At 36.6% G+C, this 22,924-nt stretch overlaps 1 protein-coding gene across 3 annotated transcripts in view; it reads left to right on the forward strand.

Annotated features, from left to right (window-relative positions):
• Positions 1–22,924, forward strand: part of arhgap22 (Rho GTPase activating protein 22) — a 26,215-nt gene continuing 3,291 nt past the window's right edge. The window contains exons 1-9 of one of the 3 annotated variants that reach the window (XM_042737219.1): positions 1–146; positions 5,344–5,543; positions 7,333–7,420; positions 15,854–15,982; positions 17,127–17,334; positions 18,078–18,210; positions 20,639–20,712; positions 20,837–20,958; positions 21,379–22,270. In XM_042737219.1, coding sequence (XP_042593153.1) covers positions 122–146; positions 5,344–5,543; positions 7,333–7,420; positions 15,854–15,982; positions 17,127–17,334; positions 18,078–18,210; positions 20,639–20,712; positions 20,837–20,958; positions 21,379–22,270 — 1,871 coding nt within the window. In that variant the 5' untranslated portion in view covers positions 1–121. Of the gene's footprint in view, positions 147–1,037; positions 1,624–5,343; positions 5,544–7,332; positions 7,421–10,263; positions 10,746–15,853; positions 15,983–17,126; positions 17,335–18,077; positions 18,211–20,638; positions 20,713–20,836; positions 20,959–21,378; positions 22,271–22,924 lie in introns of those variants that run through there. The other 2 variants (XM_042737218.1, XM_042737220.1) reach the window with 2 other exon arrangements.

Raw genomic sequence — 22,924 nt, forward strand, 5'->3', positions numbered from 1 at the left:
ACTTTACACATAACTAGTTCTCCTTTTACTTACACAGATATTTAAAGCAGTTAGTTTCAAATGCCATGAATGACTATGCTAAATCAGAAGCCCTAATGTACAACTCGGAGTGTTTACTACGATGGAGAAACCAAGGAGATTTTTAGGTAATTAAGTGACTTAATTCATCTCAATTTCCCTTTTTTATTCATCTCATTTGACTGGAAGTGTTCTTACAGTAATTTATTTGCAACATCTCTTATAACTTGACTATGACTAACACAGGTCATAACATTTATACAACCTATGACTATGTATGTAGTATATTCTAGATGCTTAATTGAATGCCTAATTAATAAGAGGCTTTGTTTATTTAGCGCTTACTGTGAGCCTTTCAGCATAAACTTTTTAAATGAATTCTCAAATCTTCTGACATACCTTCACTATGTAGTTCTGCAATCAAAGTATCGTTACTGTTGAAGCTGTTGTGAAATGCAATATGTGTAACGTAGATGCTGTGAAAAGTGACATAATTTATTATTTATATTTTTATCAAAGTAGCTAGTAAACGCTAATACAGTCAAAGCTAAATGAGGGGTGAATAAAAAGTTTACCTAAAAATAAAAATCTGTTATTTATTCACCCCCATATTGTTGCATTATATTTGTATATTTTGAAAAATATATATATGCTGCTCTTTTCATAAATGACATAATGACCATGTCTGTCAACCTCAAAAAATTATAAAATCATCATGAAAATAGCCTGTTTAGCCATATTCTAATTCTTCTGAAACTTTTTTTTGTTATTTTTTTATGAATTAATCACATTATTTTTATTTTATTCAAAAATCATATATAGGTAGACTACTTTTATTGTATTTATAGGTTGTTTCTGGTCCTTTTTGGAGCTTGTTATATGGGGAATATCAGAAATTTCTCCAAAAATACTCTTTGTGGTACACACACACACACAAAAACAGCATATGGGTTTTCAACCCATCAGAGTGAGTAAATAATGACAGAATTATTATTTTTTTTTTTTGTTGGCCAAACTAACCTATTAACATCTGTTTTCGTTTTTGAAGTGATTTGCAATGAGCAAAACTTTGAAGTGAAGGAGGAAAATACAGAAGTATAACTAAAATAGTACACACAGGCACATGCAGATACAGTCACTATACTAAAGAGCCAATTAGGAGGGACAGCGAAGGGGGAGAAATGGCTGAAGCCCTTCTGTTTCTGCTTCACTGAATTATTGAGTGTAATCATCCAGGCCTTTAATGGCTGGTCCAGAGTGGAATTAATTTGGGTGGTGTGGGATAAATAATGCATTATGGGTAAGGGTGGATCTGAGCGTGTGCAAGAGGTCTCTCTTCCAGCTGCCTCTGCATGATGAGGGTGGGAGGGGCCCGGGAAGCGTGCCGCTCAGTGCAGTGGGCCAGTGGGACATGAAAGGGGGGAGAGAGAGAGAGAGAGAGGAAGGGAGGGAGGAAGACAGATGCTGTCCAGAGCAGGCGGAAGAGGTGCAACAGGGCGAGGCTCAGGAGGAGAGTAGAGTGCGAATCCCAACATGTGGATGGAGGACAGTGCTGCTCAGCTATGAACACCATGCTAAGTCCCAAGATTAGACAGTCCAGGAGAGGTAAGACCTTTAATTCTCACGGTTGTTTCTCAGCATCAGTGTCCTGCATTCCCATCCGTAGCAACATCCTTTTCTGGCTGCATTAGCTGTGCTCAGTACCGGCTCCTGCTCCACTAGTCCGCTGATCTCACAGCTCCGTGATGGGCTGTATATCTCTGTGGCTCCATGGCAGTGATCCGATAGACTGGGCGGTTGCTTGGTAACATCTTTCAGCTTGATTAGTGGTTAATGAGTGTAAGTGGTCTTTGGCTTTGTGTCACACTCCTTAACCAGGAAGTCATGATTCGGATCCTGACACATGCTGATCGTGCCTGATATTTCATAGTGGGATTTTTTAATACACTCTTAAAAATAAAGGTGTTTTTTTGCAGCAATGTCATAAGAGTGATTTTTGGGTTCTCCAAAAAAACAGTTCTTTTTTTCTTAGTGTGAACAACATTTTAATAAGAAGAATGTTTTTTTTTTGTTGTTGTTGTTGTTGTTGTTTTTGTACTATAAAAAACCTTTTGTGGAATGGAAATGTTCCATGATGTTAAAGGTTCTTCATGGAAACATCATTGCCAAAAAAAGAACCTTTATTTTCAAGAGTGTACAGTACATGATGCAGACAAGTCAAGAATAATTGTGAACATTATAATCCAATGCCATTTATCTGTACATGTGCTCTACATACATTCTGTTCTTGGTCTATGATGAATTGTAGTTACGACACTTGCAGGTATAATAAATCATAACAGCTGAATGTCAAACAGTTTCACCTACATGAGTAAAAGCCTGTATCCTGCTACAACATCAGGCTTATAATGTAAATTAAATGTACATTCAGTATCTCGTAAGTTTATTGATCAGATAACATCGTACAATAAGTTTTAATTAGTTAACACATTAAGTATCATGAACTTTTTTAATTTAATGTTAATTTCCACATATATTAATGGATTTTTAACAGTTGTATAAATAAAGTAATATGAATGGACAATATATTTATAAATTAACATTAACCTATGATGTTGCAATGAAGATACTTCATTGTTAGTTTATGATACCCATTGCATTAACTAATTGAACCTTATTGTACAATCTTACCATTGATAAATTCTATGCACAAAACAGACGCAATATTATTTTTAAAGTTGAACTGATAACTGCATGTTTTATCCTGATTATTTCTCCTGGAGAATAGGCTTGTCTGCTTCAGCAGTAAAAGGCTATTTGTGGATTGATTTCTGCCTGCTGTGCAACATAAAGCAAACAGGAGCATTTGAAGTACACTGTCTGTCTGCTGGGCTCTGCATTTGTCATCTTACATATGGATTGTGTCACTTTTGATGAGGGTATTGGGTTTGCTGTGTTTTAAGCGGCTGCAGCACATATTCCAGCACAGCAGGCTTAAAGACACTGCCAGGTTTCATTTGCCGACTGCTGTGATATTTCACTCTGCATGTAGGAACATTAGGTGGACTGACAATCTGACTGACAAAATGTTTTTAGACAGTACAAGTGGGAAAAAAATCGTGATGGATCTATTTATTCACTTGCATTTTGCATACTGTATATTTATTTTTTATGCCTACTGTAAACTACAAGATGGTTATAAAAGAGCTGGATTAGTTGAACTATAATGAATAATCCAAACCAATAGGAGCTACATAAAATTCATTATTATTCTGTTCCCCATGCCATACTCAAGGTGTCCTCATAAAACATGTCTTGTACGAAACTCTATTACAGGGCTATTTTAAGCAGGATGATCATTTTAAGCAGAGATTGATTGTTGATATTAATTCTTAATCATTTTTAACAAGTCTTCAAATTCAGTACCAAAGCCCTGGAAGAATATTTAAGGAACAGACACATAAAAAAGCTCTTTTGTCATTCCAAAAAATGAGTCTGAATAAAATATGCATGGGTCTGGTCAGACTTGCAGTATTTTTAGACTGAACATGTCACAAGAGCATAAAACCAGACAAATGGAGGAAAATTCTGATGTTGAACATTCTGCCCGGTTGGCAACCTGTGTGTTATTGAGAGTTGGCCATTAGGTTTATGGGTAATAAGGAGGAACACCTTTATATGTGTCCCGGGAGACTGTTGTTCAAAGGGCAAGATGGTTTTAGGGGCTTTTCCCCACCCTCCTTCTCCCATTTGTGCTCTCTTACTCTTTCTCTCCACGAGGCTGAGGTGTACATTAACACTGATGAGGCTTCCATTACTTACAGTGATTGAATCAGAGTGGCAGCATTTGCAGCCCTTCATTCAGACGGAGAGACTGAGGAGCGGTTAGGTCATTGCTGTTATGCAGTACCTTTTCAACTCTGGAACACAGAAAGAAATAATATACTTGTGTGTAATTGTAGCTTGATTATTTGATTTATGAGAGTTCACTTACATGATGCTGTTACCTTTTATATATAATATTATATAATATACAGTTTATAATAATAATATTATATAATTTAAATACAATAATATTATATAAATACAATTTAAATACAATAATATTATATAATTTCATAAATCAGGGCAGAATATTTAACAGTGAGACAAACCACAAAAAACAATTTCATAATCACACAATTGACACAATGAACACAATAAACATAATCACAAAGTTTATTAAATCCATTGTTAATACTGATGTTTGTGTTGATGTTCGTCAACCAAATTGACATCACATCATGTAGGATGATGTCACTGAGGAACTGGCTTGTGTCTTTAGTAACAGTGAATTAAAAAAATCTAACAGAATGGAAACTGATATTGGATATTTGATTATTAATTATATTAGAATATTCTAATGATTCTCTAATATTTTTCCAATAAAAATTTAAAAACATTTCAGTTGAAGAAGGAACAAAATAAAAATAGATTTTTGTCTTAACATATTAAAAAATAGTATATATTAATATATAAATAAAGTGTAACTGCATATTAAAATATTAAACATTAAATTGGCATTAAAATTAAAGTAATGCATACAATTATTTAAAATTCATGTTCACTTCATTGTGCAAATGTGATAACACGAAAAGAAATGAATATGGTTTCCAATTTTTAAAAAATAATATTTTTTTCATTTTAAAAATAGAATTTGAATACAATACATACGTAGTATGAAAAAACTGCATAGAGGGAATGTCCCAGCAACTGAAGGCCACTCTGACTCATGACTTGCTGAATAAGATCAGTGGGACAAGGGGAAAAAAGAGGGCGATCCAGAGTGATCCTAAACATGGCTGTTTGAAGAAAGCTTGGAAGTGCGCTCTCATGTTTACTGCTATCCTGCTGCTCTCAGCACACAGGAAAGCAAGGATTGATAGTTTTCTCTTCCAGCCCACAAGTATAAAGCAGCTGCTTGTGACACTGGACATGCCTCTCAAAAACACCTGCCCAATCTGATCTGCTTTGCTGTGGTTTGTGGTTGTCTCTGGTCAAAACAAGAGGAATTTAAATTCATGAATAAGCCCAAAAAATTGGTATTTGCATCTCTGAGAAGCCTGTCATAAGGCATGCATGATACATCTTGTTTTCAGCTGTGGTGAGCAAATTGCTTGCATTGCCAAATGCATTTATGCATTTTTATGTGTGTTTCTGTGTATATACTTGTCTAGGCTAGTAGAGTCTAATTCACTTAGATGAGCAGAATGGGAATCTACTGTAAATGTGACATGAAATCTAACCTAACATGTTTGAATGTGTGTACATGTTTACTTTTTTCAGCCAGGTCTAAGAGCATGGTCATGGGGGAGCTCTCCCGCGGCTCCAGCAGGCCATCGTCCCCCAGCCTCCAAGACAGGGCGCTGAAAGCAGGCTGGCTTAAGAAACAGCGCAGCATCATGAAGAACTGGCAGCTGCGCTGGTTTGTGCTTAGAACTGACCAGCTCTACTTCTACAAAGATGAGGAGGAAACCAAACCACAGGTACAGTGGGAAGACGACAAAAATAAAGACAGGTTATTTATTATTATATCATTTATCTGGAATATAAGATTGTCTTTCAGTCACATTAATCAAAATAAAATCTTGCCCTGTTGTGTCTAAACAAGGTGACAGTTAATGTTGTAAAAATAGGTTTAAAAATAATAGACCTTGACTTCTTATTTCATATCTGATCATTAACTCTACCTCTAAAAAAATCAATATGTTATTTATCTTACTGATTTAAGCATTGATTGAGAGATAACTAATGACATCACTGTTTTCAAGTTGGACCCCTCAACCCACAGTATACGCCATCTACAGGTTACTGGGCTCAACTTGAATCAGTGGGAGAGAGAACACTGCATTCATTCAAGCAGTTATGCATTTCATTGCATAGCTGATGTTTGTGGGACCACTGTATGTTCATATTATAAACATATACACTATTAAATGACCATTACCATTAATTAATACTACTAGTCATCAAGTATGCATTAAACTGATATCAAAAGTGACAGTAAAATCATTTATAATGTCACAAAAGATTTCGGTTTTAAATTAATGCTGTTCTTTTGAACTTCAATTCATCAAAGAATCCTGAAGAAAAAAAAGTATAACAAAAATGTATTACAGTTTCCAAAAAATTTGTGAGCAGCAAATATTATAATTATTTTTCATAGGGTTTATTAATGGAATATGTTAATGTAACAAATGAAATAAATTAACAGGAATAAATTACATTTAAAAATATAATACAACACAAAACAGTTATTTTTAATTGATAAATAGAAATAATATTATTAAAGGATTTTTACTGTCATTTTCAGCTCCTGTAAAATTCCCCCTTTTTACCCTTTTGCTGTTCATGTATAATGTTTATTTATATATACATATATAATAAAAAAAAATATGCTAGTGATTCATTGTCCACTGTCAGCATGGCTATATCCTCTTCAGTGTCTCCATTACACCAGGATGACATCAGCATGCTGTTAGCCTGACAAACTAATTTGGAAACAGCATGCTCTCCTGCTTGGCTGTAGTGTAAGTCAAAGCATTTAGCAGATACAGAGCGGCCGACCTGTGACCCCTAATGCAGCATGACTTTCCTCAGCATACACAGCCGACTCTTGCTCATCCATCCTTCAACTGGTATTATTCTCCTCTGGAGCCTGTAAACTCCCTGTAATGCTCCTGCTTTTTCTCCACCCCCACCCAATCTCCATCCCAGCTAAATTCAATCTCTGCTGCAGAAATGTGCCCAGCTTGCATTTGAGTGAGTAACCCTATAAGCATTTACCCTTATCAATGCATACCCTCTGAAATTCCATTTAACTGCAGCTGAATGGCAGAGAGGAATTTTAGTCGAGCAATGAGAACTTGCATCGCTGTGTTAATGCTGGGGCAGCGAAGAATGGAGGATGAGCTAAAGGAGGCTGGTGCATAATTTATCATTGGACCGTGGTTGGGTCTAATTATGCATGACTCAGCAGTGCTGATTACAGTGTAAAACTGGGCCATGCACACAACAGAGAACTATAATCTCACACTGCCTTATCTGCCCTGAAGGTGAGCCCCTGTAGGCACTTATTAGCACCACAAATCAATTATCAAATTACAATAGCCTAATGGGACACTAATCTCCAGTTATCCCTGAAGAGAAATTGTTCATTTACAACATCTTAAAATGATGTAAAACTGTTCGGAATGAAAACAAATTATTCTAAAAAGTGCCCTTCAGACCTTCCTTTACTGTTTAAAGCAATCTTTTCATTCTTTTTCCCTCCAGGGATGTATCCCGTTGCAGGGTAGTCAAGTCAACGAGCTGACAGCCAATCCTGATGAACCTGGGCGGCACCTTTTTGAAATAGTTCCAGGTAGGAGATAATTACATTTACCAGAATCTTCTGTGGTCTGATTTAATAAAGCATTTAAAGGCTTGTGGCACCAAGGCATAAGCTGTGCATGTTATATTTTATATTTTTACTTCATCCTTCTTGTCACTCATGGAGGAATATAATTGTAAAGCAAGAAAACAAATAAGGCACTGTGTTTGCAGGCTCTGAGTAGCGGCTTGCATATTGTTACTGATGAAATACAGCTTCCTCATTACCAGAGTTAATCACTAGAGGGCATTAGGTGTCCTCTGAGGATACATGAAGGACATTTGTGAAGACTAAAATCCATTCATATGCAAAATGCTGACCACCTACAGTAAGGTCCAAATGTCTGAGACCTTATTGAAAATCTGATTTGTTTTCGTTAAACTTTGTAATAAAATCATTTTTAAAAATTCAACTGAAAAATGTATGACAAAAAAAGGAAATAAATTATTAGTTAATACATTGTTATGTTAACTAATAGGACCTTTTCGTAAAGTGTTACCCAGTTGTCTCCACTAGTCGATCCTGCTGTTTGGACCCACTGTTTGAGGTCAAATGTATCAAATGGTCCCTTTATAATTTCCCACAATGTAAAGTTATTATTGAGTCATTCATCTGGTTTATCTATTTATTTTTCCATCTAATTAGTTTCGGAGAGTCGCATATCAGGAATAATATACGATTAGCCTGAATTCCTAGTTCAAGCAAACAATCCACCTTTGTTGTGTCACATGGGTTATGCTACAGATGCAGCAGTATGTTCCTGTGGGACAGATTCTGTTGAAGCATCTATTGTTTACATGTACTCTGGGAACCTCGACATATCTCATCATTCTGCACAGCCTGACCCAGCATCTCACAAGCTAAGGACATGACCTTAGCTGACCTTGAATTCAGTATGGAGTGTCAGGATAACATGAGCTGTTGCAGGTGGTCCTTGATTTAAAATAAAGTCTAAATGGGTGAAACCGATACACATTTGCCTGTGTGGTCCACAGCAGTGACACATGCCTAATGAGACCTTCAAGATGCATTTAGTGACACAGCTGCTTGTGTTTGAAAGCAATCATTAACTGTCAAGTATAAGAAAATCATATACACTCTCTAAGTATTTTGAAGCATGACAGCTGGACTTTATATCTCCATGTATCCATGTATTTTTTTATTCCCATCCTATGCAGAAATGCTATATAAAAATCTGTTTGCATCATGAAACTCGTCCACTGCTGTCAAGTTTTTAAAGATTTGGTGATGTTATAGTGAAATGCTGTTGTCTTTTTACTGGGATATATTATTTACGTGCTTAGCAACACTCAGACTCTCTCCCGTCTTCGTCATAAAATGACTGATGAGAGAATTCTTTCATTTACAGCAAGTAAATATCACAAGCTGTTGCTACAGCAGTCAAACCTGAGCATAAAAGTTCAACCTACACAAACACGTGGCTTCACTTGGCATTCAGGACTGAGGTGTCTGTATTCTTTCCTGAGACTTTAATACTTTAATTAACTTTAATACTTTAATTTCATGCTGAAGCAAAATCTAAGCATGAACAAGTACATGATGGAATGAAAGGTAAAATGAATAAATCATTAATGTTACCACCATTCAAAAGTTTTAAGTCAGTAAGTAAAAAAAAAGAAAGAAAGAAATTAATACTTGCAAGGGTGCATTAAATTAAAAGTGAAAGTAAAAATGTGTAATGTTACATATTATTACTAATTTAAATAAATTATGTTCATTTGAACTTTCTGTTCATCATATAATACTGAAAAATTAATCCCTAAATTTAACAACTACCTTACTAACTATTAATAAGCAGTAAATTAGTTTATTGATACAAAAGTCATAGCTAATAGTTAGTTAATAGTGAGAATTGTCCCCCAAACTAATGTGTGCCTTATATTACTGATTTCAAACATATTGACAGAGGATTATGTAAATTCATACTTAAACTATGTCATGCTTGAAAATTACACATTTTTTCTTTTACTTTTTATGTAAAAATTAAAACTGATTAGTCATTGATTGTTCGGCATGAAGAGTGGACACCAAAACCTCTGATGTGTCTTGGTGGTCTTGCATCCCAGATTATTGAAATTAAGATTGAAAGTAAATAAAGGCCAAATCCCTTGTCTCTGAGAGTCTTAGTAGTTAGAGAAAGAATAGCTCTTAAAAATAGGCCAAACAAAAGGCAAGTCTTAGCAACTTCTGCTGAGAATGAAGCATGCATTAGTTTGCTGAGATTCTGCACTGGCCTCCATTTATGTATTTTTCTTTCATTCTGTACTACATACATTATTATTGTCACCCCTATAATCCTTTTGCAAGGTGGACACCGTGAACCTCTGCATATAATGGTGTTTTGTTAAGTACACCAAACTAAACCCGCTTTCCATAAGTCCTGGTCCTTTTATATCAGTCACTCAAACAATGGCTCTATTTATGCTTGCTCTCGACACAAAAGCAAGACTGGAGTAGGGAGGTCTGATCCAAGCATGTCCTTACAGCTGACAGAAGCATCACGCTCTGTCTGTGAAGATTGCAGTTTGGTACATTAAAAGCTCTGATCTAAAGCCTTCTGGCAATGTGCAATAAAAGCATCTGTGTAACACACAAAGCCCCTTGTGGTCTTCGAAATGTCTTCAAAGAGGGGAAGTTTTAATTAATAAGCTGTTAGATTTAATAGGGGAAAAGATCCAGGGAACATGCAGAGATTTGTGCATCAGGCTTGCAGAAATGTTCAACCTGCCCCCCCCCCCATGAGAAGACACATCAACCCCCAAACCACACACACACACACACACACACAGATTGATTAGCTGGGTCTGTTTGTGTTTGGGGGGGAATGTTTGCAGTGTTTGGCAAAGATGAGCACTGTGGTGGCTCCGCTCATGAGGGTGAGCGAGGGCGAGTCTGACAGACCAGGGGGGCGGGGAAGAAAAAGGTTGAAGAAAAGAGAACACAGCAACTCTTTTTTTAATGAATGAATGAAGCAGACGGAGGACTTGTTTTTCGGGTTTCTGGCGGTGATGGTACTGTGGGGTTCTTTGCGCTCTCTCTTTCACTCTTTTTTTTTCTCTTCTATTCTGTCTATCCTTCTCCGTCCCATGCACTTTTGTTCCTCTCCTTTCTCTATGTTTTCTCTCACTCAATCGCACGCCCCTGGCACACACCTATATTGCATATTCACCTTCCAGGAGGGCCAGGGATGTAACTAACATGGCACAGCTGTAGCACTGCCCTCTTTGGCGCCCACGTGCCAACATGGGGCTCGGTTGCCGAAAGCTGCAGGAGCACCAATCTGTTCACGCTAAGGGTAAGGATACACTTTCCTCATAAAGACTGCAACTTGTATGGATCGTTAGGTGAGATTTACCCTGGTGAAAGTACAGTACGGCGTTTATAGCAGGATAGGAATTTATGGGCAATGGGAGTTTTGTTTTTTAACCTGTAAATCATCTATGTTGGATCCAGCTCTGGGTTGTAAGGACTGTAACATCTGGAGTGTCAAAAGCATGAAAAAGATCCAGGAAGCTGTGGCTTTGTGAGCCGTGTATTTTTGGAACAGGCTGTGAGGAGTGGAGCTGCTGCTGCTGGTGAGGTAGTCTTGCATGAATGTGAGGGCCTGTAATTTTGCCTGAACTATGCTGAAAGGTGTTTGTCTGCTCTCTGATCTGAAACTGACATTTTAACCCTTTCCTTGCTCATTTTGATTCACATGTCGGATGAAGTTCCTAAATGATTGTGATGGTAACGATAAAGATGTTTCTTTGTGATATTCTGTTATAATGATGTGTATTTACAGATGTCATGATCTCATGCAGCAGTTCCTAATCAGGACAACCACTATTCCTTATGGTGAACTTGAGTAGTTTCCAGGAGGTGCAGACTTGCACCTTAAACAAAACATGACTAACAAAGAACATTAAAACTTTACAAAGACTTTACAAATAATTCATATTAAAATAATTTATTCCTGTGATAACAAAGCTGAACTTTTCATGCTGTTCTTTTGAAAAAGAAAAAAAAGTGCTGCTTTTTTAGGACTCTTTGACAAATAGTGTAGTTTAAAAGAATGGAATGTATTTGAAATAGAAATCAAATGCTGTAGAATCACATAATGAATGTCTTTACTGCCACTTTTGATCAATTTAATGCATTCTGTTGAAAAAAAAAGTATTAATTTCTTTCAAAAAAAAAAATCTTACTGACCACAAACTTTTTTTATGGTATGAGTACAGTATATGTACCTACTCTGAACTTGTTTGACTCACATTTTCCCCCCCACAATATTATTATCACTATTTAAAAAAAATTGTCCCATTTGATGTCTTAGCCACTCACACCATCATCAAACTATGTGTAGTTATAAATAACAGATTCTATATTTCTCACATTGATTCAGTTTGAAAGGAAAGTCTTGGTTTTTTTTTTACCTACAGATTTTAGTTTAAAAGTGTAATGGCGATTTTTAATAATGAAGATAATGCTAAATGATATCCAGTATAAATTAGACACAAAGAACACTATTTTATGTTAATGAATGGGTATACTTGTGCTTCACTTTTTTGTACACAAGACAAAACTGGTCATAAAGTTCAGAATAATCCTTGCAATTATCTACAAAAACTTTTCAGTTGTGAAAACCTGGCTAAGCGATCTATCACATTCTGAAACCATTAAACTGAAAACTAAAACCACACCATAAAACATATAATTGAGAAGACAAAGGGTCGGAATTCCTGCCCTAAATATGTCTTGCTAAAGTGAGTTTTACAAAACTAGCAACAAATATACTTTATGTATTTCCTTTTGTATTATGGCAAGTCGTTAGATTGATACATTAAAGCACATTTTTTTTTTGACGTAATTTTCTTCTGTGATACAGTGCCGATTGTCTGGGCTGTGCCACACAGGAAGAGCTAATGGCTGTCAGAATAATGAAGGAAGTCATTGGGGGTCAGCTGATTTTATGATACTGGGAGTCGTGGGGGCCCATCAGCAGAAAGGAGACTCACCATGGAGCAGCTCTCATCTGCAATAATCAGAACCAGAGACAGCAGCCCCACAGAGAGAGCTAAACCAACAGGACTGATAAGAGTTTCCAAATGGTAGATGTTTAGAGGATGTTGGTTTTGTGGAAAAGATTTAGTTTTAGCGTAATCACCAAGAATTTAAACACAATTGACACACATTGTGTTAGCAATTAGCGGTTAGCTAGATTATTTGTAGAAGATGAGGATGTGTCTGTGACCACTCTAAACTAGATAGCATATCAATTCTGACTGTTCTAGATTCAGACTTTGTGTTTCTGAAGAGAATATCAGGCAACACAATACAACTAGAAAAAAGAAATGTTGTTAGACTTGACAAATTCTTGTCTGGAAGTGAGTTAAATGAGATACAGCATTAAAGGAATGTAAGCTGTTTAGGTGCTTTCGAATGGTTACTAGGCAGTTACTAGGGCATTTCTGTGTGGTTGCTGGGGTGTTCTGGCTCGTAATGCTCGAATAAGTGGTTCCTATGTTTTTTTTTATTATTATATACTGTATATACAGAGAGAGAGAGAGACAGTTAGCCAGACATATGTTATTATATACATATATAATATACAGAAAAAAAAATATATTTAAAAATCTGTTAAGCAAAAAAAAAAAAAAAAAAAAGGGATGTTTGTGGATATAAAGTTTTGCTGAATTTTATCTTGCTGTCAGTTTTCTCATTAAGTTAAGACGCAGACTTTCACCTCTGAAAGCAAGTGTGTCTGCAAAGTGCAAGATCTAAAATAAAGATCTTCATCTGAAAGCCTCAGGCCTGTCGTGCTGGATATCCTCCCTATCTACTGCTGGCCAAACCGCACACTGTGCCTTGGGCTTCGCGTTGCCTCTCAATTTGCTCTGATACATGAGAGAGAAAGATATGTGGCAGCCACCTAAAAGCTGCTGACTGAGCTCTTAAAGTGTGATTTCATTCAAGGTGTGAAATCTTTGTTACTGTACAAAGATTTATTTTTTTTAAATGGTTGATAGGATGGACGCCTAAAAGTATTTAACTAATGGGACATTAGTGAAGAAAATTTGTCTCGCTCCAGTGCAAAAACTCTTGAAGAGATGAAATTTCCAAGAACATGTTTTATCTTGAACAATGCATCATGTATTAAAGGGTGGGCTGCAAGGCATGACATTGTTTTGTTCTTACCACCAGCGGAATGCTAAACATGCACATCACTGTTCAGTCCTTCATTTTATAAATAGTCCATATCCATGACCTTCCCGTGGAAATATGCTGAATGTTATAGTAAAATCATTGTTTAGGATATGCACCCTAGGAGAATGTTGATGTGAGCAGTTCAGCCTAGCTTTGGGTAACAGATAAGGGGCGGCAAGGACATCTAAAATCCTGGGAATTCAGATATTAGCATATTTTGTGAATGTGGAGTGATTATTCCTGACCTTGAATTTAGCCTTGCAGGAGTACAGAATGAAAATGTGTCCACTGGTGCCTTAGAGTCCAAGACAAACCAAAATCTGAGGGTTGATGTTCCTCCAACACCAGAACAAAGTGCACACATATGAGCATAATTCTCTCAAATTCATTCATTCAAACATCAGTTTCACAAGGATTTCAGTGATATTTAAGAAAATATTAAATAAACTTTTAGATTTAAGATAATGTAAATTAAAACCCAATTTAATTCATTATAAAAATAAATTAAAGTTTTATTATTGAAATTGCATTTTGATGTTATATCTTGGATTCATTTTTTTTTTTTTTTTGTCAACTTATTTTTGTTTGTCAATTAGCACAAGTTTTGTATTTCTTTTTGGAATTGATTGGTCATAAGCCTCATTAATCTGAATTTTTGCAACTCAACTTTGAGAGAAAAACAAATGGATAAATGGATAAATTTGGCTATACTGACTCATTGCACAAAAAAAAAAAAAAAAAAAAAAAAAAAACCTCTCCGGGTCAAAATGAACCAAAATCAACATGAGAGTTACACCCCTCTATGTCTGTTATAGTTCAGTTAGCAAATGTGGGGAAAAAAATCTACTTTCAAAGTCAAAAGTCAAAAAAACCCATTTCTAAATAGAAATAAAGGTCAGTCTGAATAGAATAAACAGCTTGTGTCTTATGAAGAGGTCACACTTCTCTACAAAGTCAAGTCTTTGATTATTGTCATTACATGCAAGAGACAGGCAGTGGAACTGCATCTGCCAAGGGCACAAGCACAGAGGCAATGCATCACCCACTCCCACTGTCTTTCAGACATGCAGACACAGACAGTCAGGCATTCCTCAGGGAGTCCTATGTGTGTCATCTACACAGCCACTAGCTACCTGACAATACTCAGTTTATTCTGCAGCCACGCTCAGACCGATAATGGAACCACCCATCCACAAAAACTAGGTTGAACAGAATTTATGCTGAGGATATTTTAGGGAGATGAAGAGGGAGGGCTGTTTGTGGAAGGAAATGAAAAGAAGTCACAGTTCCATAATGCTAGGAATTTAACACAGCATGCTGTGCTTTTGAAAACCATCCAAAAGCAAATCAACTGAATATGAACTCTTCCACTCTAGTTCATTTGAATAACAGAATGAATAAAAATCAGCTCAAAATTAAGTTCAAAAGATGGCTTCTCCAATTGTCATGGCACATTTCAGTTCATCTGTCTTTCCTTTAAGAATGAAATACCACTTTTCTCCTGTGCTGCTATGGTTAATGTCTGGTATGTAGGATGATGTCATAAAGAGAAATCACTGTTTTGTCTATGTGCCGTTTCCCCATGACTTTGGTGCCACCTAGTGGTACATTCACTATAAAATATTGTGAAGACAACCATACTCTGTGCAGACAATATTAGAAATATAACAGTATTATTATACAAATAATTATACTATAATACAGATATATATCTTATATATCTTTTTCCATGCAAAAAGTGTCTTATGCTCACCACGGCAGGATTTATTTAATCAAAAATACAATAAACAGTCATGATGTTAATATTTTAAAAATATTTTAATATGTCATTTATTCCTGTGGTGGCAAAGCTGCATTTTCAGAAGCCATTAATCCGGTCTTCTGTTTCACATGATCCTTCAGAAATCATTCTAATATGTTGATTTGCTGTTCAATGTTGAAAACAGTTGTGCTGCTTACTATTTTTGTGAAAACCATTACACATAGCCGTTTAGCCACAAAGACCAGCAATCATGAATTATATTATGCCACAGCACTGCTTTTAATCAATTATGAAATGTGTTCTAATAAAAATAGCAGAAGCATTTACAGTGATGTAAGTGAATAGAATTAGTCATGTTTAGTTATTTATCGGTCCTTTCAAGTGTCAGGGGACTGGATGCTATTAGTACCAGTCAAATTATTTATTTGTATTTTTTCCCCTCTGTGTCTCCATAGGTTGTACAGGAGAGAAAGACAGATCGGCTCTCAGCCATGAGGCTTTCCTCCTCATGGCAAACTCCCAGAATGACATGGAGGATTGGGTCAAAGCCATTAGACGTGTCATCTGGGCTCCCTTTGGAGGAGGTAGCTTATCGCACACACAAATAAAACCTAAGCATTCTATCTTATGAGGCAACATAGTCAGCACAACATAAACAGCACAGCGGTGTTTCCTTTCTAAATGAATGTGTTTTTAACGAATCGGTTGAGTGAATGATTATATGATTCAGTAATATACATAAAACAGTGTTGTTGTTAACTAATACTAAATGAAAACTTTTTTTTTGTTTATTGAAATAAATATGAAATAAAATAGCCTAAATTAGATCAAAAACATAAATTTAAAAATCGTTAAAAGAGCATATGAAATGTTACCTTTGCAACTAACTGCAACAAATTTTAAAGTAGGCCTACTGAAATTACTAAAACTTAAATAAAATAGTTTTTATTAAAATATTTAGCACATAATTTAGAACAAAAGAACATATAGGACTAATAAAATAGCTAAAACCTAAGCTACAATGAAAATGAAAACTAAATATAAATGATATAAAAGTACAATCAAACTAATAATAAATGCTATAATTAAAATATCATTGGTCTGCGTTATACAAGCAGTAGTCCTGATGGACTGAGCACTTGTAGAACGTCGCAATCACTAGTTGTCTATTTAAATAATCCTGAATATTTAATAGTGTAAATATCATAGTTTAAATAATTTTAATCAAGACATCGCTGGGAAAAATCTGGCCATTGATGGGTTAAGCAATATGATACACGCTTGCGCTCATCCCACATTCTCTCCACACTCTCTGTGAGGCTGGATTACCATTACAATGAAAGAGGGCAAAAACAGGTGTGCACACTCACTCACATTCTCATGCATCACTGTTCACTTGTGCCTGAAGTGGACTGCTGCTCATGCCAGCAGGGATCTGTCATGTGCCTCATGCCTGAAGTTACAGCTCTGTTTTGTCTGTTTGCTCATCGTGGCTTGTGTGTGCTTGCTAAAGATTGTAGTATACGAGGCAGAACCGATGTAGGCTACTGCAAGGTATGATAGGATACTCTACAGTCTTTGAAACAGTACATTTTGGAGTTTTAATTGAATTTTGTGAAGCATATTTTGATTTCAAACTGTTTGATAATGTCGTTGCAAGTTTTAAAAAATATATTTTTTACAATATCACTCTTTTTACATGTTTCTCTGGTGCTTGTATTTTTGTAGGTATCTTTGGCCAGCGCCTGGAGGACACAGTACTGTATGAAAGAAAGTCTGGACCCCGACTGGCCCCACTGCTGGTGGAGCAGTGTGTGGATTTCATACGGGAGCAGGGTCTAAAAGAGGAAGGTCTCTTTAGGATGCCAGGACAGGCCAACCTGGTCAAAGAACTGCAGGATGCTTTTGACTGTGGTGATAAGCCTCTATTTGACAGGTGAGACAAGTTTAAAACTTTGGGTCGTGGTCTAATCGTTAAAGAGTTTGACTCCTAACCCTAAGGTTGTGGGTTCGAGTCTCGGCTCGGCAATACCACAACTGAGGTGCCCTTGAACAAGGCACCGAACCCCCAACTGATCCCCGGGCGCCGCAACATAAATGGCTGCCCACTGCTCCGAGTGTGTGTTCACGGTGTGTGTGTGTTCACTGCTGTGTGTGTGCACTTTGGATGGATTAAATGCAGAGCACGAATTCTGAGTATGGGTCACCATACTTGGCTGTATGTCACGTCACATCATGTCAAAACTTCCTTTTACATTTACATTTAATCACTCAGCAGACCCTTTCATTCAAAGTGACTTACAACTGAAGAATAGCACAAATAATTTATCATAAAACCCAACAATATTTACACTAAATAATGGCAAGTTTCAGTTATTAACTATAGTAGCACTCACACTGTAGCAGAAGTCAAATGCAGACAAACAGCTTTCTTTGGAGGGATCAATAAACTGATTAGTAGAAACAATTTAGATTGATGTGGATATCAGTGTTATAATATGCTTTAAACATGCTTTGCACTACCAGTTTAGACCAGCATGAGTTTCTACTCTATATCTAGGCTGGCTTATGCTGGTTAGGTGCTTGACAGTGTGCTACACCAGTGTACCATACTCTAGACACACGAAAACTAAACTGATGTATTTGTGAATCCCCCGACATGTGTGTGACCTCTTTCAGTAACACTGACGTTCACACAGTGGCGTCCCTCCTGAAGCTTTACCTCAGGGAGTTGCCAGAGCCTGTGATTCCCTTTAACAAATATGAGGACTTTCTAACCTGTGCACAGCTTCTGCTAAAAGATGAAGAAGTGGTGAGTCTGCTATACATCAGTCAAATAATGCAAATAATGATTGTCCTTGCAAAAAAGAAGTGAACTTTAGCATATGTTTAAGTAGTATTAGAGTATTTATTATTGAAATAATATACTTTAAAAGAATATACTTAAATGTGTATTCTTTTCATACACTTCATTGCATGCTATTTATAATATAGAATATATTACCGTATTGTATTTAAAATTTATATTAAATGCAATTAATTGAAGTTTAAAGTGTTTTTGACACTTTGTAAGTGGAACTTACTGTATCTACATCTTTATATGTTATTTCAGAATTTCTTATTTTTTCATTTCTTCTGACAAGCAAACTAAAATATAATTTAATTTAAAATATATTAACATTTAAAGGTGACATATCATGAAAATCTGACTTTTCCAGGTTTTAAAGGGAAAATCCACCCCAAAATGGAAATGTTGTCATTAATCACTTACCCCATGTCGTCCTGTAAAAGGTCCATTCATCTTCAGAACACAGTTTAAGATATTTTGGATGAAAACCTGGAGGCTTGAGACTGTCCCATAGACTGCCAAGTAAATAGCAGTGTCAAGGTCCTTAAAAGGTATGAAAGTCATCGTCAGAATACTCTATCTGCCATCAGACGTGCAATCTGAATTATGTGAAGTGACGGGAACACTTTTTGTAAGCGAAGAAAACAAAAATAATGACTTTATTGAACAATTCCTTTGTCAACGGTCTCCTCTATGTCTCTCATTCTCCCCGTATGCTGTGTATGCTCTTCTGTATCAGCCGCGCCACAAGGATGCACTGTTTCTACATGTATTTAGCTTTGATTTGAAATAAAACGGCACATCATTGTGGCACGGATGAAACAGAAGAGCATACGGTGATATGGAGAGACACAGAGGAGACTGTTGACAAAGGAATTATTGAATAAAGTCGTTATTTTTGTTTCCTTTGCTTACAAAAAGTGTTCCCGCCGCTTCATATAACCCAGATTGCACGTCTGATGGCAGATGGAGTATTCTGAAGACGACTTTCTTTTTACCTTTTATGGACCTTGACACTGCTATTTACTTGGCAGTCTATGGGTCAGTCTTAAGCCTCCCAGTTGTCATCCAATCTTGAATTGTGTTCTGAAGACAAACGGTGCTCTTATGGTTTGGAACAACATGGGGGTAAGTGATTAATGACAAATTTTTAATTTAGGGGTGGAGTATCCCTTTTTAAGTGCTATAATCAGGTCCCCGGTGCATCCAACCAAGGAAACGTAAAATAGGTAAACCCAGTAACTTTGTTTTGGTAAGCCTTATTTTGCAAGCATCTGAGAAAATGAACGCATCTGATTTCGCTCCCTTGGTGATGTGGCAAAGGGATCTCATTATAATATTACTGCCCCTTAATCTGTAAATGTATACCCATGGCGCCGTCATTTTGATTTTGCAAGCGACAACTGCGTACCAGCTCTAATGCCATGGCGAAAGTTTTTTCTGTCTTTGGCTGCACAGACGAGCACAGAACACTATTCCCAGCCTCAGAGGATACAAGAGAGCAGTGGAATTACTGATTGATTTACTGTATATTGCTGCTGCCACACAGATCTAAAACCTTCACAGACATAACCAACTGTTTTTGTAACTCGTGTGTTTTTAACGTAACCTTGTGTGTGAATAAGAGCTTAGTTTAGTACACACATGCTGTGACAGTTGCTTTCTGTCCATGTGCTTCAGATGTGTGTACTCAGAAAACCCTATATCAGAAGCTTTAACTAATATGGTTTGAAACGCATGATTTCAGCATGATAAACATGATAATCAGAACCAAAACAGATGTTTTAAGCTGGTCTGAGCTGTGCAGCTCTATTCTGGAAAAGGGGGCAGTGAGCTGCAGCTCATTTGCATTTAAAGAGACAGGAACGAAAAACTGCGTGTTTCTGCTTCCACTCAAAATAGGCATTTTCAAATTGTTCAAAAATCTGTTGTATATTTTGAGCTGAAACTTTACAAACACATTCTTGGGACACCAGAGACTTGTATTACATTATGTAAAAAGGGGCATAAAATGTCACCTTTAATGTAATATCAAAAAAACAGTGCAGTTAAAATTATAATCGTCTACTTTACATATGAAATGAATGTTTTACTCTAAGCTAAAGCATGACAGAAGATTATACTAAACTGTTAGTTTTAAATTTTTGCAGTGTGTTTAGAAACATGAATGTGTACTTTATGTACAATTTATTGGATTTTAATTTCATTAATAAAATATTATCTGCAAGTAAAAAAAAAAATTAATATATACTTTTAAGATTTATAGTATACTACAAGGGCACATTAAGTACAATTAAAGATGGTTTTGAAAAGCTCACTGCATTTTTTTCCCCCACCAAAAACCTTGTTTCCTGGATTTGTAATGTATCTTGTTCCCATGTGTCTTCTAAAGGGACTCAGTGAGCTTGTGAAGCAGGTGAACACTCTTCCTCAGGCTAATTATAATTTGTTAAAGTACATTTGCAAGTAAGTCAAAATATAACATCTCTTGAGTTTTCTTACATGGTGATGTTGTTGAAGCAATTCCCTTATTAATTTGAATGAATGATAAATGAATGTCTGTTGTATTCACTGTATGAATTCAATGTAGATTCTTAGATGAGGTGCAGTCACACTCGAATGAGAACAAGATGAGCGTTCAGAACCTTGCAACAGTTTTTGGACCAAATATCCTTCGGCCTAAAATAGAGGACCCCGTTTCAATGATGGAAGGTAAGTACGTCTGAAATTGAGAATATCTGGCCGAGATACAACTATTTGAAAATCTGGAATCTGAAGGTGCAGAAAAAATCTAAATATTCATAAAATTGCCTTATGTATATATATATATATATATATATATATATATATATATATATATATATATATATATATATATATATATGGTAGGAAATTCACAAAATATCTTCATGGAACATGATCTTTACATAATATCCTAAAGATTTTTGGCATAAAAGAAAAATACAATGTATTTTTGGCTATTGCTACAAAATATACCCGTGCTCCTTATGACTGGTTATGGGGTCCAGGGTCACATATTTATCAGTTCAATGTAATTTAAATTTATGGTACAGCCAGTTTGATTATTCTTCAATTTTTTACAGTGTAGATATTTACATTTTTTTTTGCTAGGAACCTCCCAGGTTCAGCACCTGATGACGGTGTTGATCAGTGAACATGAGCGTCTGTATGTGGGTACTGAGGGAGATGTGTCTTCCGAGCAAACAGGAAGTTATCTTCCAGGTCAGCGAGGCATGGCGGAGTGGATCTCCGATGAGGAGATGCTGAACTGCTCATCGCTGAGCCAGACATCCAAAGTGGCAGATAGTGTGTGTGGCAGTGCCACGTCTTTAGATATCAATACAGGTGCCCCTACCACTGCCAAAATGACACCTCAGGGAAAAGCTGGGGTAACGGTCAGCCCCAGCAAACAGGTGAAATCCCTCCCCTCCTGGAAATACTCCTTCAAGAGCGGAGGGGTACGCGCTCAGCCTGCAAAAATTGGGGGCTCGTCTGTGGACGTGTCCACCTTGCCCAGTACAGGCAACTGGTTGATGAACGGGCTTTCCTCTCTGCGCAGCCACCGGCGTACATCATCAGGAGAGCGCATGGGCAAGGATTCAGCCCTGTCACACCGTCTGTCCACTTATGACAACGTGACCTCATCCAGTCTCAGCGTACCCAGCGTCGCGAGCACGCCCTGGTCCACATCCTCCTGTGAGATCTTAGTGGCCGACTCAGTGGGTAGTGACCCCTCTGGACTGAACTCTGTGAAGGTGGATTGGTCAGTTGGAGGGTCTATCCAAGGGCAAAGTGAAGACAGGAATTCGGAGGTCACTGAGAGCAGCGAAGCACTGGAAATGTGTGTGAGCAGTGCAGGCTGCAGTGAGAATGGAAATGGAGAAGATGCGGTGAACATCACAGGAGATACTGATATTAGCACGACAGCACTTAACAGCCTGGTAACAGAGCTGAAAGACGAGTTAAAGAAACAGAAGGCCAACTACGAATCTCGAATACGAAGGTATGTGTGAAATCCACAGCACATTGATGATAAGTATTTTGTCTTTAGGCTTCATAAAGTTTACTTAAAACACTTAAATTAAGCTCAAGACATGAAAAGTATACACTTTCTCATCATTTCAGTAGTAAGATCTTTTTAAAAGATGGCGTGTGTCATTTTTCAGTGTTAAAGGAGGTATGAAACATAAGTTGCAATCATTATTTATTACAGAACTTGATTTTGTCCATCTTGAGCTGATTGCAATTTTATTGTCGCTAATTGCTGCGACCTCGTGTGTGACAGGTTGCAAAAAATAAATAAATAAATAAATAGAACATCACATATTAGAGCTTCTTGGTCCAAACACTCTATCAGATCTCAGTTGGCCAAACAGTGATTCATCTTTTATTAATCATTATTAATCGTGAGCCCAGAGACTGTTGTGTATGCCGTGAGTTTTTCAAAACTGAGTTTAAATGTGTGATATGAATAAATAGTGCTTCTAAACATCTGAAGCAACTAGAGGCTTGGACCCGGAAACAGTATTTCATACATTGTGACTTAACAAGCAGGTTATGGTGACTATAAAATATTTTCTCCTATCCTAGTTTTAATATGCAGACATGAGGAAGCCATTTTGTTGGTTGATTTCTTATGAAAAGAGTAAAAACTTTG

The sequence above is a fragment of the Cyprinus carpio genome, chromosome B13 (genome assembly GCF_018340385.1).
Source record: "Cyprinus carpio isolate SPL01 chromosome B13, ASM1834038v1, whole genome shotgun sequence".
Lineage (NCBI taxonomy): Eukaryota > Metazoa > Chordata > Actinopteri > Cypriniformes > Cyprinidae > Cyprinus > Cyprinus carpio.